The 13,107-nt window shown below is 41.6% G+C and overlaps 1 protein-coding gene across 7 annotated transcripts in view; it reads left to right on the top strand.

The window, feature by feature from the left end:
- Window positions 1–12,385, top strand: part of Sorcs1 (sortilin related VPS10 domain containing receptor 1) — a 469,029-nt gene extending 456,644 nt beyond the window's left edge. Inside the window, exons 25-27 of one of the 7 annotated variants that reach the window (XM_048807293.1) lie at window positions 6,750–6,855; window positions 6,983–7,143; window positions 11,875–12,385. In XM_048807293.1, coding sequence (XP_048663250.1) covers window positions 6,750–6,855; window positions 6,983–7,143; window positions 11,875–11,954 — 347 coding nt within the window. In that variant the 3' untranslated portion in view covers window positions 11,955–12,385. Of the gene's footprint in view, window positions 1–6,749; window positions 6,856–6,982; window positions 7,144–7,852; window positions 8,491–8,512; window positions 8,891–11,874 lie in introns of those variants that run through there. The other 6 variants (XM_015494766.2, XM_015494768.2, XM_048807292.1 and 3 more) reach the window with 6 other exon arrangements.
- The last annotated feature ends 722 nt before the right edge of the window (window positions 12,386–13,107 follow it).

Below are 13,107 nucleotides of genomic sequence, written 5' to 3'. Positions count from 1 at the left end.
CACGTGGCCTCTCATCCTTTAGGAGACTGTTCTGGGTTTGTGCATCACGGCAGTGTTCCATGAGGGACAGAGAACAGAAGGACACAGGTCTTCAAACACAGGATGAGCACACCATCGCTGCTGTTGCATTCCATTGTCAAATGCATGTTGTCATGGTAACCCAGACTCAAGGGGTGAAAGAAACAGATTTTACCTCTTGGTGGGAGAAGCTTCAAACTCATTGTACAAGACCTGGACACAGAGTGTTAGAGAATTGAGCCAGCAATGTAGTCAGTGCCCATGAGGTTGACAATTCACTAAGGGAGACTTGAAATGTTTATAGGTAATTTTTGGAAAACTCTGAGAGCCATAGTCAGATTCAGCTACTAATAGCAACAAGGAGATACTTTTGGTTTGGTTTGGTTTGGTTTTCATGACCTAGAAAATATGAAAGTCAGGTATGCCCTAAAGATATGGGCTAGATAATTTTATGAGTGATAAGTCTCAACTGATTGTGCATAATAGTCATTTATGTATATATATGCAAATGCACACACACATATATGTATATACACACACTCATATGTAAATATAGATTTTGGAGACTCAGTCTCAGAGATCATATTAGTCAATTTTGCATAACTGTAATGAAATACCTGAGACTGGGTAACTTTATAAAGTCAAGAAGTTTATTAAGCTTACAGTTTTGGAGGTTCAAGACTCACATCTAATTATAGCCTTCTTGCTGGTAGAGTATGGAAGTGGACATGGAGCATATGTATATGTCTGTATTCTTTGGTCCCCCTCTCTCCTTATAAAGCCATTAGTATTCACTCATGGGAGCTTTATTCTAGTGATCACCTACTTCTAATCACTAATGAAAAGCCCCACCTTTAACCACCATAGTCATTTTAAATTTCTACCCTCTTAATAACTCACAATGGGGATTAAATTTAACACCTATAACCCTGTGGGACACACTCAAACCATATCCAAGTCCTAGCATTCAAATGTTTTTTTTCTCCATTGCAGCATAAGAATCTGCATTCCCACAGTCCAGGTAATTCTGATTAAGAAATTCATAAACTACATTTTGAAAAATACTTTATAGAATAACAAGGGTTCCTCATTGAATTTCTTTGTGTATGTGCACATGCACACATGCCTGTGTGTGTATGTGTTTTAATTTTTTGTTCTAATTCATTATACATGACAGTAGAATACATTTTGACACCTCAGACATAAATGGAATATAACTTCTCATTCTTCTGGTTACTTATTGACTTTCAACCATAAAAAAACAAAAGGAATCCTCCCTGTCTATTCATTATGATGAGGTTTGTTCTTGGAGGTACTCATGACTCATGATTGTCTTTACTCAGTCAAGTGACCTCAGCTCCCTCTGACAGGATACTTCTGAAGACTAATTCCCAGTTTAATTTCCGTACAGTTCTTCACAAATTGTTGGAACTATTAAAAGACAAACTGAAGTACTCTTCAAATATTGAAAAGGTAGAATCAGATAGCCAACAGTTTGGAGATCCCCCAAGGGGCACTTGGGAATGGCCTTTATGGGTGGAATGTTGAAGCAAGACAAAGAAAATAATGTGACTGGTTGAAGTGGAGGAGTAGCCTTATTGGATTATTCCAGTCAGAAGCCCCTAATTAAAGATTGGTTGGCAATTTGTGACTGGTTAGCTTAAATTTTGTTTTCCTACAATATGACCATTTATTCTGAACTGGGTTTTGGCAAAGTTCAGAAGAACCTAGGGTGCTAGAGCTGCCTCAGTCTACCAGACTCCGTTACTTACTTAGCCAAACTTCCCTGGCAATTCCCATCTACTCTGTCCTGTTGTCCCACAGCTTTATCACAATATGGTATAGCAGTCATTAAGACCATCACGGTTGGGCTTGAATTTGAACTGGAGAGAAGTCCACTGGCCAAGTGAGCATGAGTTTTTATGCCCATTTTACACTCTAGGAAAACTTTCTCAGTGCTATTACAACACCACCTTAATTTTTCCCCAAAAGTTCCAGATCACATGGATTTTCATATTGCAGTTCTACAAGTTGGACTTGGGTGTGCTTTGGGAGGTGGGAGAGGGTAAAAGAAAACCAAGGTAAGGTGAACTCATATGCTTCTGTAACTTCTTGACAGCACCAGTTCTTGGGTTAGAGATATATAGTAGGAGCTGAGAATTTCCGGATCATAGTGCAGGTAGAAGTTCTCCAAGATGATGCCTTTAATAGAAGAAGAGGGAACACAAGGTAGCCACCCTGGATTTTGCCTGGCTTCACTGGGTTATGCTACCATTGATTTCAGAACTTGAAAATCAAGTAAGGAAAGGGGCGAAGCTGCAGTACAAGGGACAGTGGTTCTCAAGGTGAGGCAAGTGCTTTGTGGGACACTGGTCTGATGAATTGGTGGAAAACTATACTAAAGGTAAAGGAGTTCCTTTCCTGCCGGCCTGCAGACCTCTGATATCCTAATGTGCATCATAAATCTTCAGAAGGGGGTTTGCCATTTTCCAAAATTACTTCACCATGGAACTCTTCAGCACTATTTTTCTACAGAATATGCTTTCAGACATGTGACAGTAATAATGACAGGGTAAAAATATTAGGCATGTACTATGTGCCAGAAGCTGTGACAGTGCTTTGTAAATCCCATCTCATTTCATTCTTACAACCTACTACACCAAACATGATTTTTATCTCTATTCTGCAAATGAGGAAACTGAGTGTCATTTGAAGTCCCTTAGCCTGTAAGTAGCAAAACCAGGATCTGATTCCCAAATGGGACCCTATCAGTTACTTAACCCCAAATAGGGAGTTTCAAATTTACTCTCAGATGTGCAACTGTGACTATATATATGTCAATCATTTTTCACAAGAAGATGTGTTTATTAATGTGAGCATCCCTATTAGGATAATCAACTCAGATCCTTATAAATAGAATATGATCATTCAAAGCATTGCTAAGATCCTCATAGGATTTTTCAAATGGTGTGTGCCAGCTTTGGGGCTTAGAAATGTTGAGTCACTTGGAGCACTGCTTGTATCTGTGTTTTGCTCTGTGTACTTATAATGCGGGGGAAAAAACTGCTCAGCACTTTCCTCCTGCACATCTACTTTGTTTAGGCTACAATTGAAGAGGGATTAATTTATGCTAATTCCACACAACAAGCCAAAGCCCATTTATCACCACTTTCCATTCCTCAGCAAAACACACAGAAACGCACCTAAGTATTGGGCAAACTAAGATATGCAGCCGCTGTTGTGTGGAGCAGTAAAAAACCGTTTATATCCAGGCACACATCAACAAGCAGAAGCCACCCACGGAACACAGAGGGCAGTGGCACTCGATCTCTCTCCACTGCTGTCTGCTGTGTCCCACTTGCTGCCTCTGAGAAGTGACTAAGTGTGGAGTGGGAGGGGATAGCATGAGTTTTGAAATTGGGGGGGGGGGCAAAAGCTGCTTTTCCCACACAAATGTGCTAATTGCCTAACAGTGTTAAAACTGTTTCCTTAAGAACCACAATTTGAGTGTGAATGGTTTAGGATTAAAAGATTTAACCTTGTGATGGGAAGAGAGATGGGAGGAGGAAGGCAAAGATGGGCGGTAAAGTTCTAGTGTGTGTGTGTGCGCGCGTGCATGCGTGCATGAGCATAGGTGCATATGTAAGTTTGCTTTCATATGTGTTAGTGAGGACCTAGCCAAGGAATTTCCTCTTAGTTTTTCATTTATTTCAGATGCCACTCCTTCAAGTAAACTGTGTCTACTTCTTGGTGGCACCAAGAAGCTATGCTGACAGAGCTCACTTCCAGGGTAGGAAGTTTAAATACTCTTGACTCTAACCACCTCTAGACCTCCATTTATTCCCTGACAGATGAAGGGTTTGCCTTAGGAGATTACCTTACAAATATCTAGTTTTCAATATGATGATGGTTTCCTGATAATGAGGAGAGAGGAGAGAGATTTTTATCTTTTAGATTTGCAGATGATGAAATTGTATGATAGAAGCTGCTTCAAAATAATCCAGTGGTTGAGGCTGTGGGGATTAGATGGTGGTGAAGAGAAAATAAGTTTGGCTGTCAGTTGATGGCTGTTGAGACTTAAATGATGAGTACATGAGGATTAATTTCTCTATTCTCTCTCTCTCTCTACATACACACACACACATACACACGCACACATACATGCACACACCCACAAACATTAATGCATATGTATACATGCCATCTACGTTTAAAAGTGTATGATCTAGGATTCTAACAGTTCCTTTTAAAACAAAATTTTAGCTTGTCACTTGTTATTTCTTCCTGTACTATATAGTGTTAGTCCCTATGCCCATATTCAGAAATATCTTTTTAAATTTCTAATTATCTCCCACCAGCCTGAGTATATAGCATGTGTGTATACGTGTATCTGTGATGACTTGGATTCAAGTATGCGTGCTTCCGTTTATTAGTTCCAAGTCTTTGGAGTGACAGGAACCAAAGAGAACTTCTCTGTTCTTATCTGCATAATAAGGATCATTGTCCCCATTTCATTTGTGAAAATCTATGGAGATGATGGCCATGATAAATGGAAGGTGTTCTCCTGCCTGATGATATCCCACCAACCATAGTGCTAATTCTGAAGTGTTCCTGGGCTTGGCTGATGGCACTGAGGCTTTATTTTCTTATTTCAAATGGAAAGCAAATTTTCCTTGGGTGTTCCACAAGAATAGGGCTGCACCCATCTTCTCACACACACCGACACAGCTATTTCACAGCTTAATTAAGTGCTGCTTGACTTACAGGGAGAGAAAAGAGCAGGGAGCTTCCTTATATTCAGTGAGCCAATTCTACTAAACTCACTAAGAGAAAGAAGAAGGCTTGGCTTTCGTTTTACACTGAACTGGGTGGTGACATGAAATATACTTTCTAGTGGTGGCCACTGAGTGACAGGGATGTAATCTTATGAAAACCAGACAGAACAGAAGCAGCCGAAGGTCTGTTCTGAGACCATTAATATTGCAGTCACTTATTCTAGAACGTTTTTACCTTGATGACCAGAATGTTGACCTCTCGGCTCTCAACAGAAACAAGCCACAGAAAATGGTGCTTAAAGGTCACCTGTATTTCTGGGCATCAGATTCTGCTTAAATTGATGGAAGGTAAAGGTCAGCATGCTGGCTTCCACGAGGTTCATGTGGATTGTTGCTTAGGCTGGAGCTGTGCCAGATTTGCAGAATGTCAGTTCTTGAGAGGGTAGAAATTAATTGCAAACAAAGTCATTACAAGTACAACAGGTTTGACCCTGAGGTGGAAGAAGATTTGGAGGTCAGGAGAGATGCTTTCCAATACTGCGTGCATGCGTTCTCAGGGAAATCTTGGGAAGACTGGTGCTCGCAGAAGCTATATTTTGTCTGGGAGGAGAAATCACTGCATTTGAAGGACAGGGGCTTGTTGTCAGGACTTCACGAAGTCATGGAGCCCTCTGGATGTCACACCTTCCCCAGCATCAGAATGACAGCCCTTGAAAAATGTTCACTTAGCCATCCACACCCTGTAGTGCACAAAAATATAACATGCATCATCACTTTCTGGTCTGTTCCTTACAACTGCTAGAATAGGAGCAAAAGAGACTGGGTAATTCACAATAAAATATTCCCATTGGTGGTTTTACTGGTTATCTGCCTTGCTTAGTAGGAAAAGCTTGCATGTAGAATATGAGAAAATTTAATAACAATTAGCATTATATTATTATAAATATGGATGGTCCCTGACTTAAAACGGTTGGGCTTAAGAGGTTTACCCATACCAGTGTTCCGTTTTTTACTTTCAGTACAGTATTTAGTAAGTTATATAAAATTGTCTAACACAGATTTGCCCTCCACAGGGTTGTCTATAGTTGAATGTTTTGATCTGGTCCACTACACCTTATTCCCCAAACTCTTGCCAACCCTCCAGTCCACCATCCCTAGCCTCTGAGGCCTCTCCTTCTTGTATATTGTTCATGAACATTTGAAGCCCAGTGTTTTAGGGAGGGTTTTTGCAAAGGGGTAATTAATTAATGAGAGAGGAATAAATTAAATAGAAGCAAGAAAGAGGCATCTTAGCTGTTTCTCTCAGGGGTGAATCTGTGTTAGATGATTTTTTTTTTCCTATTGTAAGCTAATGTAAGTGTTTTGCGCAAGTTTAAGGTAGGCTGGGCTAAGTTGTGATGTTTGGTAGGTTCAAGTTATGAAATGTATTTTGACTTGTGAGTATTTTCAATGGTATTATCAATGAGTTTATCAGGATATGACCCCAATATTAACTCAAGGAGGACATGTATTGATTAATAATAATAGTAGCAGCTGTAGAAATAAAAGCAAACCTTATAGAGTTCTTAATAATAAGGTACATTAACTCATTTAATCTTTGTGACCACAGAAGAATAGACCATCCATCTCCTCTAACCACAGAGACACATTAAGATGGAGTAACTTGCCCAAGATTCAACAGCTAGCAGGTCGTGGAGCATGGCTGGAATCCTTACAGTCTGGCTCCAGGGTCTTTGCTCTTCATTGCTCCAGTACTTGGACAGGCTATCTGGAGCATATGGGGGCTAGGACAGGCTCAGGTGCATACATGTATCAGCTGTGTGATTTGTACTTTGTATGTTCATCCCATGTGGCTTTCTTGGACTCACCAAGCCTGTGTGTGAACTGTGTGAGTCTCTCATAGAGTCTTACCTGCCTGAGTCTCTGCTTATGATGATTTCTTGTTTCCTCCCCCAGCCCCACTGGTGGACCTCACTCCAACCCACAGTGGATCCGCCATGTTGATGCTGCTCTCGGTGGTGTTTGTGGGGCTGGCCGTGTTCGTCATCTATAAGTTTAAAAGGTGCGTGTCCCTCCATCCACTCTCCCCTACCTCTTCCCCCTCCCTCTTTCTGACAGGTTCCGAAGCACACATGGCCGTGTTGTGCTTCTCCCTTGCACAACAGTGATGGTTTCTGTTAATGTTTTAGGAAGATCCCGGGGATTAATGTTTATGCCCAGATGCAGAATGAAAAAGAACAAGAGATGATCAGTCCAGTCAGTCACACTGAAAACAGGCCCAATATCCCTCAGACTGAACTAAGAAGGCCTGGCCAGCTTAGAGATGAGAAGGTGGAATCACAGCTCGTAGGTAAATGATTCCCAGTAGCCATCAGTTGTTCAGCCTCTGTAACCAATGGCTGACTCTCCCTCTAACTGCTCTCTGGCTTCACATAACCACTTCCTTCTGTTCTAACACCCCTGAGAGAAACAGCTAAGATGCCTCTTTCTTGCTTCTATTTAGTTTTTTTCCTCTCTCATTAATTAATTCCGCCTTTGCAAAAACCCTCCCTAAAACACTGGGCTTCAAATGTTTATGAGCAATATACAAGAAGGAGAGGCCTCAGAGGCTGGGGATGGTGGACTGGAGGGCTGGCAAGGGGTTGGGGTTAAGGTGTAGTGGACCAGAGCAAAACATGGCAGCCCAACTATAGACAACCCTGTGAAGGGCAAAGACCACCACCAAAGAAGGGACATAATAAGAGTGACAAGTGTGACCATCCAGAGATTTTTTTTTAATGTAGCAATTATCTAGAAACTGGTTCCTGAGAACTTGAGAACAAGAGAGACAAAGTTTGGGAGTGAGTATCCTAAGAGAGCCCAGTTACAGGATTAGATTATCACAGAGAAGATCAACAAATGCCCCCCCCCCGCTTTTTTTTAACTGTCCCATACCAGATACCTTAAAATGGACTTCACATTTCAGTAACCTCTCTCCACCTGTGAAGTAAGCATGGGAGATAAGCAGCTAGGTATAGCATGTCTGAAGCTCAGTTGCTGAGTCCTACTATTTATTGCAGAAGAAAGTTTCCAGGAAGTTAGACAAATCCATGGAGCCACCATTGCTGATCCATTTCTTTCCCGGGTTCCTCCTGTCTGTGGGCCTCAGGAGTTGAAGCTGTAAATGTTCACATCTAGATCCTGCATTACTGACCTCGAAGAATAAATTATTACATAAGTGTTCGCACTTCACTCTAATGTCATAACGCCAAACTGTCTAGAAGGCTTTTACATAAGATTTTAAATCTTTTATTTTAGGGGAAAAATGAGCATGTAAACAGAATCTCTTTACATGGATATGGGACAGGTCTGTGGAGACATTCAGGGGGAATTTAAATACAATGACTGGCTCCTATTGTAGGTAGTAATAACACTTGCAGCCACATCTGGTATCCAGTTTTCACCATGCATTTTCTTTTACGGGGGACATAAGCTAATAAATTCATACCCCCCCCACCCCGCCCTGTTTACTTACAAAGCGTCTCTAAGATGCTGCATTTTGGGGGTCATTTGGTTCTCAGTATCATTTCCACAAGATATATGGAGCACAGTGGCTGCTTACTTTATTAAAGTAGCAATTCCTCCTTCTCCAGGAACATCTCACACCACATTGCAAATTCTCTGACACTTTTCCATTTCCAGTGTCATTAAATGAGTAAGTGTTACACGTTTTCTCTTAGGAGAGTAGCTTTACCCTCCCCTCCCTCCCCTTCTACTCAACCTGGTGACTCATCTCTCCGATTGCAAAGAGCAAGACACGCCACTCCACCTTCAACGCCAAAGCGGGGATCTGCTGGGGCACAATTTGCAATTTAAGGAAAAACCCCAAAGGCTACAGGCGACCTGCTGATCAGGAAAGAATTTCGCTCTTGTCCAGCGCATCATCCTTCATGACCACTAACTTTATGTTTCTTTTCTTTCCTCTGTTGTTCTGTTTCCTATTTTTGCCAGGAAGTATTTCCATAGTTGCTGAGAATCAAAGCACAAAAGAAATCCCTACCTATGTGTAAATGTTTGAATGGAGGACGCCAGTAAAAAAACAAAAACAAAAAAAAAAATCAAAACAAAAAATAAAAATAAAAACAGTCAAAATCCAAACAAACAAAAACAAACACTCACTGCACCGGGACTTTTAATTCTTCTGACACAGACAACAAGGGTTTTTAGCTTTAAGCCTGTGCATGTGGACAATACCTTGAGGACATGTCTGGAGGGGCAGTGTACAGGTGCTCTATTTTAATGGAAAACACTCCCCTCCCCTTTTCTTCTCTTTTTTCTGATCGGTCGTGTTTGTAGAAAATTCATAACATATATAGGCCAAGGAAATCTGCATGTATTTTTGGAAATATTCTTGGCTCTAGATTTAACAGCTATTTTAGCACTCCTGGCCAAGGGGTGGATTAGCCATCCCTGGCCTTTTCATAAGACACAAAGATATGCACAGGGAAACCCTGAGCTGTTTCTCTGTCCCACTGTCCTTACTGTCGTTTGCCCCTTCTAAGTTAGCGGTGGTAGCTTTGTTGGTCAGCAGAGGCCACAAGGCTGCTTTCTCTCTATTCTCTGTGGCCAAAGGGACAAAGATGCAAGTTGAAGATCGTGTGTGCAGGTACACTAGGACAAAAAGAGGGGCAGGGAAGCAAAGCACGTCAGAAACGGACCTTTGTTTCTTGTTCAGCTTTTCTCCTTGCAGCTTTCCCTACTCCCGTCCCAACTGAAGTAGAAGATGGAATTTTTTTCTAGTAATTACCCTCTGTCTTGCCTTCCCATTTGTTTGCCATCCCTGTGTACCCATGATCCGTCCATGTCTTTGAATCCCTTCCTTTCAATCCCCAAGTTATCCTTCAACTGTTCCTACTTTTTCTTCACAAACACATTGCTAGATTTTGGACATCACCCCTGGTGTCTCCTAAATACTGGCCTAGGCTCTGCCAACCCTGACCCCACCACTTGCAAGTCTCAGATCTCTGTTTGTTTTGTACACTCCCAAGCATGCCAGCTTCTGTGCCCACTGCTCCGGCTGCATCCTGCCCAGCAGGGTTCAGTTTCATGTACCCTTTGTCTCTTCCTCTAGAACCTGCCTTTTCCAAATATCCTTGCCTTTTCCCACCTGAAAACATGTAATGTGAAAGAGTTGATATATGCAAAGCAGTCAAACCTGGCCATATTCTTTGGAAAAGAAAGTGCACAACTGGGTAGTGGTGTTCTTGCACATTAACAAACATCTCGTGCGTTCAGATTCTGGAAGCTTCTTGTGAGAAATGTTTTGGACATGTGACTGTATTGCAGGGTAATGTCTTCCTGTGATAGTTGCTGTTACCACATACTTCCTTTCTCACAAAAGAATAAAAATACTTGTGAAATAAACACTGATTTAACCAGAAGGAGAAGCAGGTTAATGGACTTAATGTTTGAGAATGTCAAAAAGTCTGAGAAAATAGGTCTTATCTTACATTAGGATGAGATTTTGATTACTTAGGGTGATCCTGGTGATTTCACGTGTGCTCTCTCATCTTTTGAGTATCACGGTATCAGTAAAGGAAAAATAAGTCAGTATACAGGGGAGGAGTTAGCCCTCCAACAAAGCAAAAGAAATCCTCACAGTCCTTAAATCCTGAAAGCGTGAAGATATCCCCAGTTTTCCCAGGGTGATCATGAAAGAAGGACCAGAGAAGGGAACAAAAGTCCATCCACTCCTGGAGCCCCCTCAGTACTTGAACTGGACAAAGCCCATTTGAAGGGTGGGAGAAATCATTATGATAAACCACCCAGAGAACCTACTGTCCTTCTTGGCTGAGTCCCCAAGCCACCAACAGGGTACAACAGGGTCCTGTGATGATGAGGATATCCTAAAGATCCCAATGACTCCTGCCCTAATGTAGCTTAGTCAGGGCGAGAGTAGCAAAGTTGCTGCCAGAAGTTAACCGTGTAAAAGGTGTTATGGTTGAGGAGGCCCCATGTGAATCTGGGCAATGGGCTGTGCCTGGGGCGGCCACCTTTTTGTAAAACTTTGATTGATTCCCAATCTGCCAGGCTTCCTATCTCATAGAAAACATCCTCATTGATTCTCTTCAGTTGGAGCCTCCCAAATTTCATCTGGAAGACCGAGTGTTTAGAAACCAAAAGAGGCTCGCTCACACCAGCACAGGGAGTCCTCAGAGTTGCAGTTCAATTCATTTTAATTAGAAAATTGTGAAAAGGGGTATATACTCTTAATCTAGCACAGTGCCTTGCCTAGAGTAGTATTGTGAAAATTATTTGTCAGTGAAATAAATGAGTGCAAAGACATAGGGAAGAAGGGACCCTAAGTCCTAATTTAAAATAGAGGCAGACATGAGATGCTTGGCATTTTGGAGAGTGACCAAAGGTGGCCAGCTATAGATTCAGCATCTCCAGTGTCCTCATGTGCCTCTCCTTAAAGCTCCCTCCCACCTGTAGGTGATTAGTGAGGCAAGGTACTGCTCAGAGGGGACCTCATTGTTCCTATGACTGTGGCTCGTGGTTCTCAATGTGTGGTACTCAGGCTAGCAGTATCAGCATCACCTGTAACTTGTTAGAAATGCAAATTCTGGGTCTATACCCCAGAGCTACTGAGTCAGAAACTCTAGGGGATGAATAGTGTTGCTCTCTGTTTCTGGATGGGAGTAGTCCCACCAATCAGTCCAACAAGCCATCCAGGTGATCATGATGCATGCTCAAGTTGGAGAACCACCAGAACAGGCCATTCCAGCTCAAGCCCAAAGACAAGGCAATGATGTTAGCCTACAAATGGGAGGGACCCAAGTGCCTACCTACTCGCTAATAGCAGGTGCAAACACAATGAGGAGTTTGGTGGGCTAAGGCCAGAGGAGTGTGGGGAGGGATGTGTGTGGAAGGTGAGATTCAGGGCAAGCTAAAAATACAACACTGCAACATTTTCTAAAACCCCAGAAGGCAAACTGTGCATGCTCTACCCTGAACTACCCAACCAACATTTTCTCTCTTGCCTTATTCCTAATTGGATCCACTATCCAAAATGCAGAGGTTCGCTTTGCTTTTTTTTCAGAAGTTCCAAACAGCAACTTTGAGAGGAATGGGGTGCTTGGCAGCTGTTCTGTGTTTTCCAGGATTCCAACTGAGCATTGAAATCCCTCATTTGCCAACTTATTTTTATAGGAAGCCAATTTAAAAAAAAAATGAAAGTTTTCTTATAGTATTGGAACTACTTCTAATTTTAAAATGACTTTTTTGATGTATTTTTTTGTTAAATACTATGTAGTGTAATGTATAATTGCTCTTGTTTATTGCTTTTACAATCATATTTATTAAACAGATAATGTCTCTAAAGTCTTTGCCTTGAGATGTTTATTTTTACCCCCAAACTCGGTATTTAGTCAAAAAGTGATGCATTTACAAGATTTCATAACGGCTAATTACAAGACAATATCGTTAACACCACAGGCTCAAGGTTTTATTTTTTAATTTTTTTAAACTAACAAAGCAGAATATATTTTCCAATCTAAAGTGTACCTATATTTCAGTTGACTGTACAATACCTGTCACTTCATTACATTACTCCATTTCAGCATCCTTCCACACTGGTTACATTGAAAGGAATAACATTATCATTGTTATCAATTCAAAGTTACAAATTAACAGGGAGCAAACCCATTCAGATTTATTCGCAACCTTGTAGTTACTGAAGGACCAAACTACATGTAATGAACTGAGACTTGGAAGAGGAGCTAGAGGCTCAGATGGTAGAAAGAAACCAGCTTTGGACCTGGAATAATTCCCTTCTGTCTCTACCAGCTGTGTGACCTTGAGCAAACCATTTTAACAGAGAAGATTCACTGCCTCCTCCTTGTGTATAATTTGGAGGAAGAAGACCCCTTACTATTCTGGTGTTTTGAGTGGGTGAGTCATTCCCAAGAGTTCCAAATAAATGATTCAAAGTTAGTGGAAAACAAGAAGTGGACTGGATCTGTCACTGTTTGGGGACCCTCTGTTCCTTAGGTCAAAACATTTGTGCAGGCACAAAACCTTCCTAGGCACTCCCCCAATACTACTGGAGTCAGAAGGTTGTGGTGTCTTCAGTGCAGTCTCAGTATGCATGGGAATTTCCTTTTTTTTTTTTTTTTTTTTAATTTCATGGTTGCCTTTAGTTTTTTTCTTTCCCACAGACTGAGGCCTCTCACCCTGTGTTGCTCTTCAGGCCAATCTGTGCCCCAATCAGAAGCAGATTATCTCCTGTGTCAGTCAGAGGTTAGCCACGCAAACAGAAAGCCTGCCTAGATAT

This window comes from Marmota marmota, unplaced genomic scaffold (assembly GCF_001458135.2).
Source record: "Marmota marmota marmota unplaced genomic scaffold, marMar, whole genome shotgun sequence".
NCBI classification, from domain to species: domain Eukaryota; kingdom Metazoa; phylum Chordata; class Mammalia; order Rodentia; family Sciuridae; genus Marmota; species Marmota marmota.
This window is presented reverse-complemented; position numbering and strand designations above follow the sequence as displayed.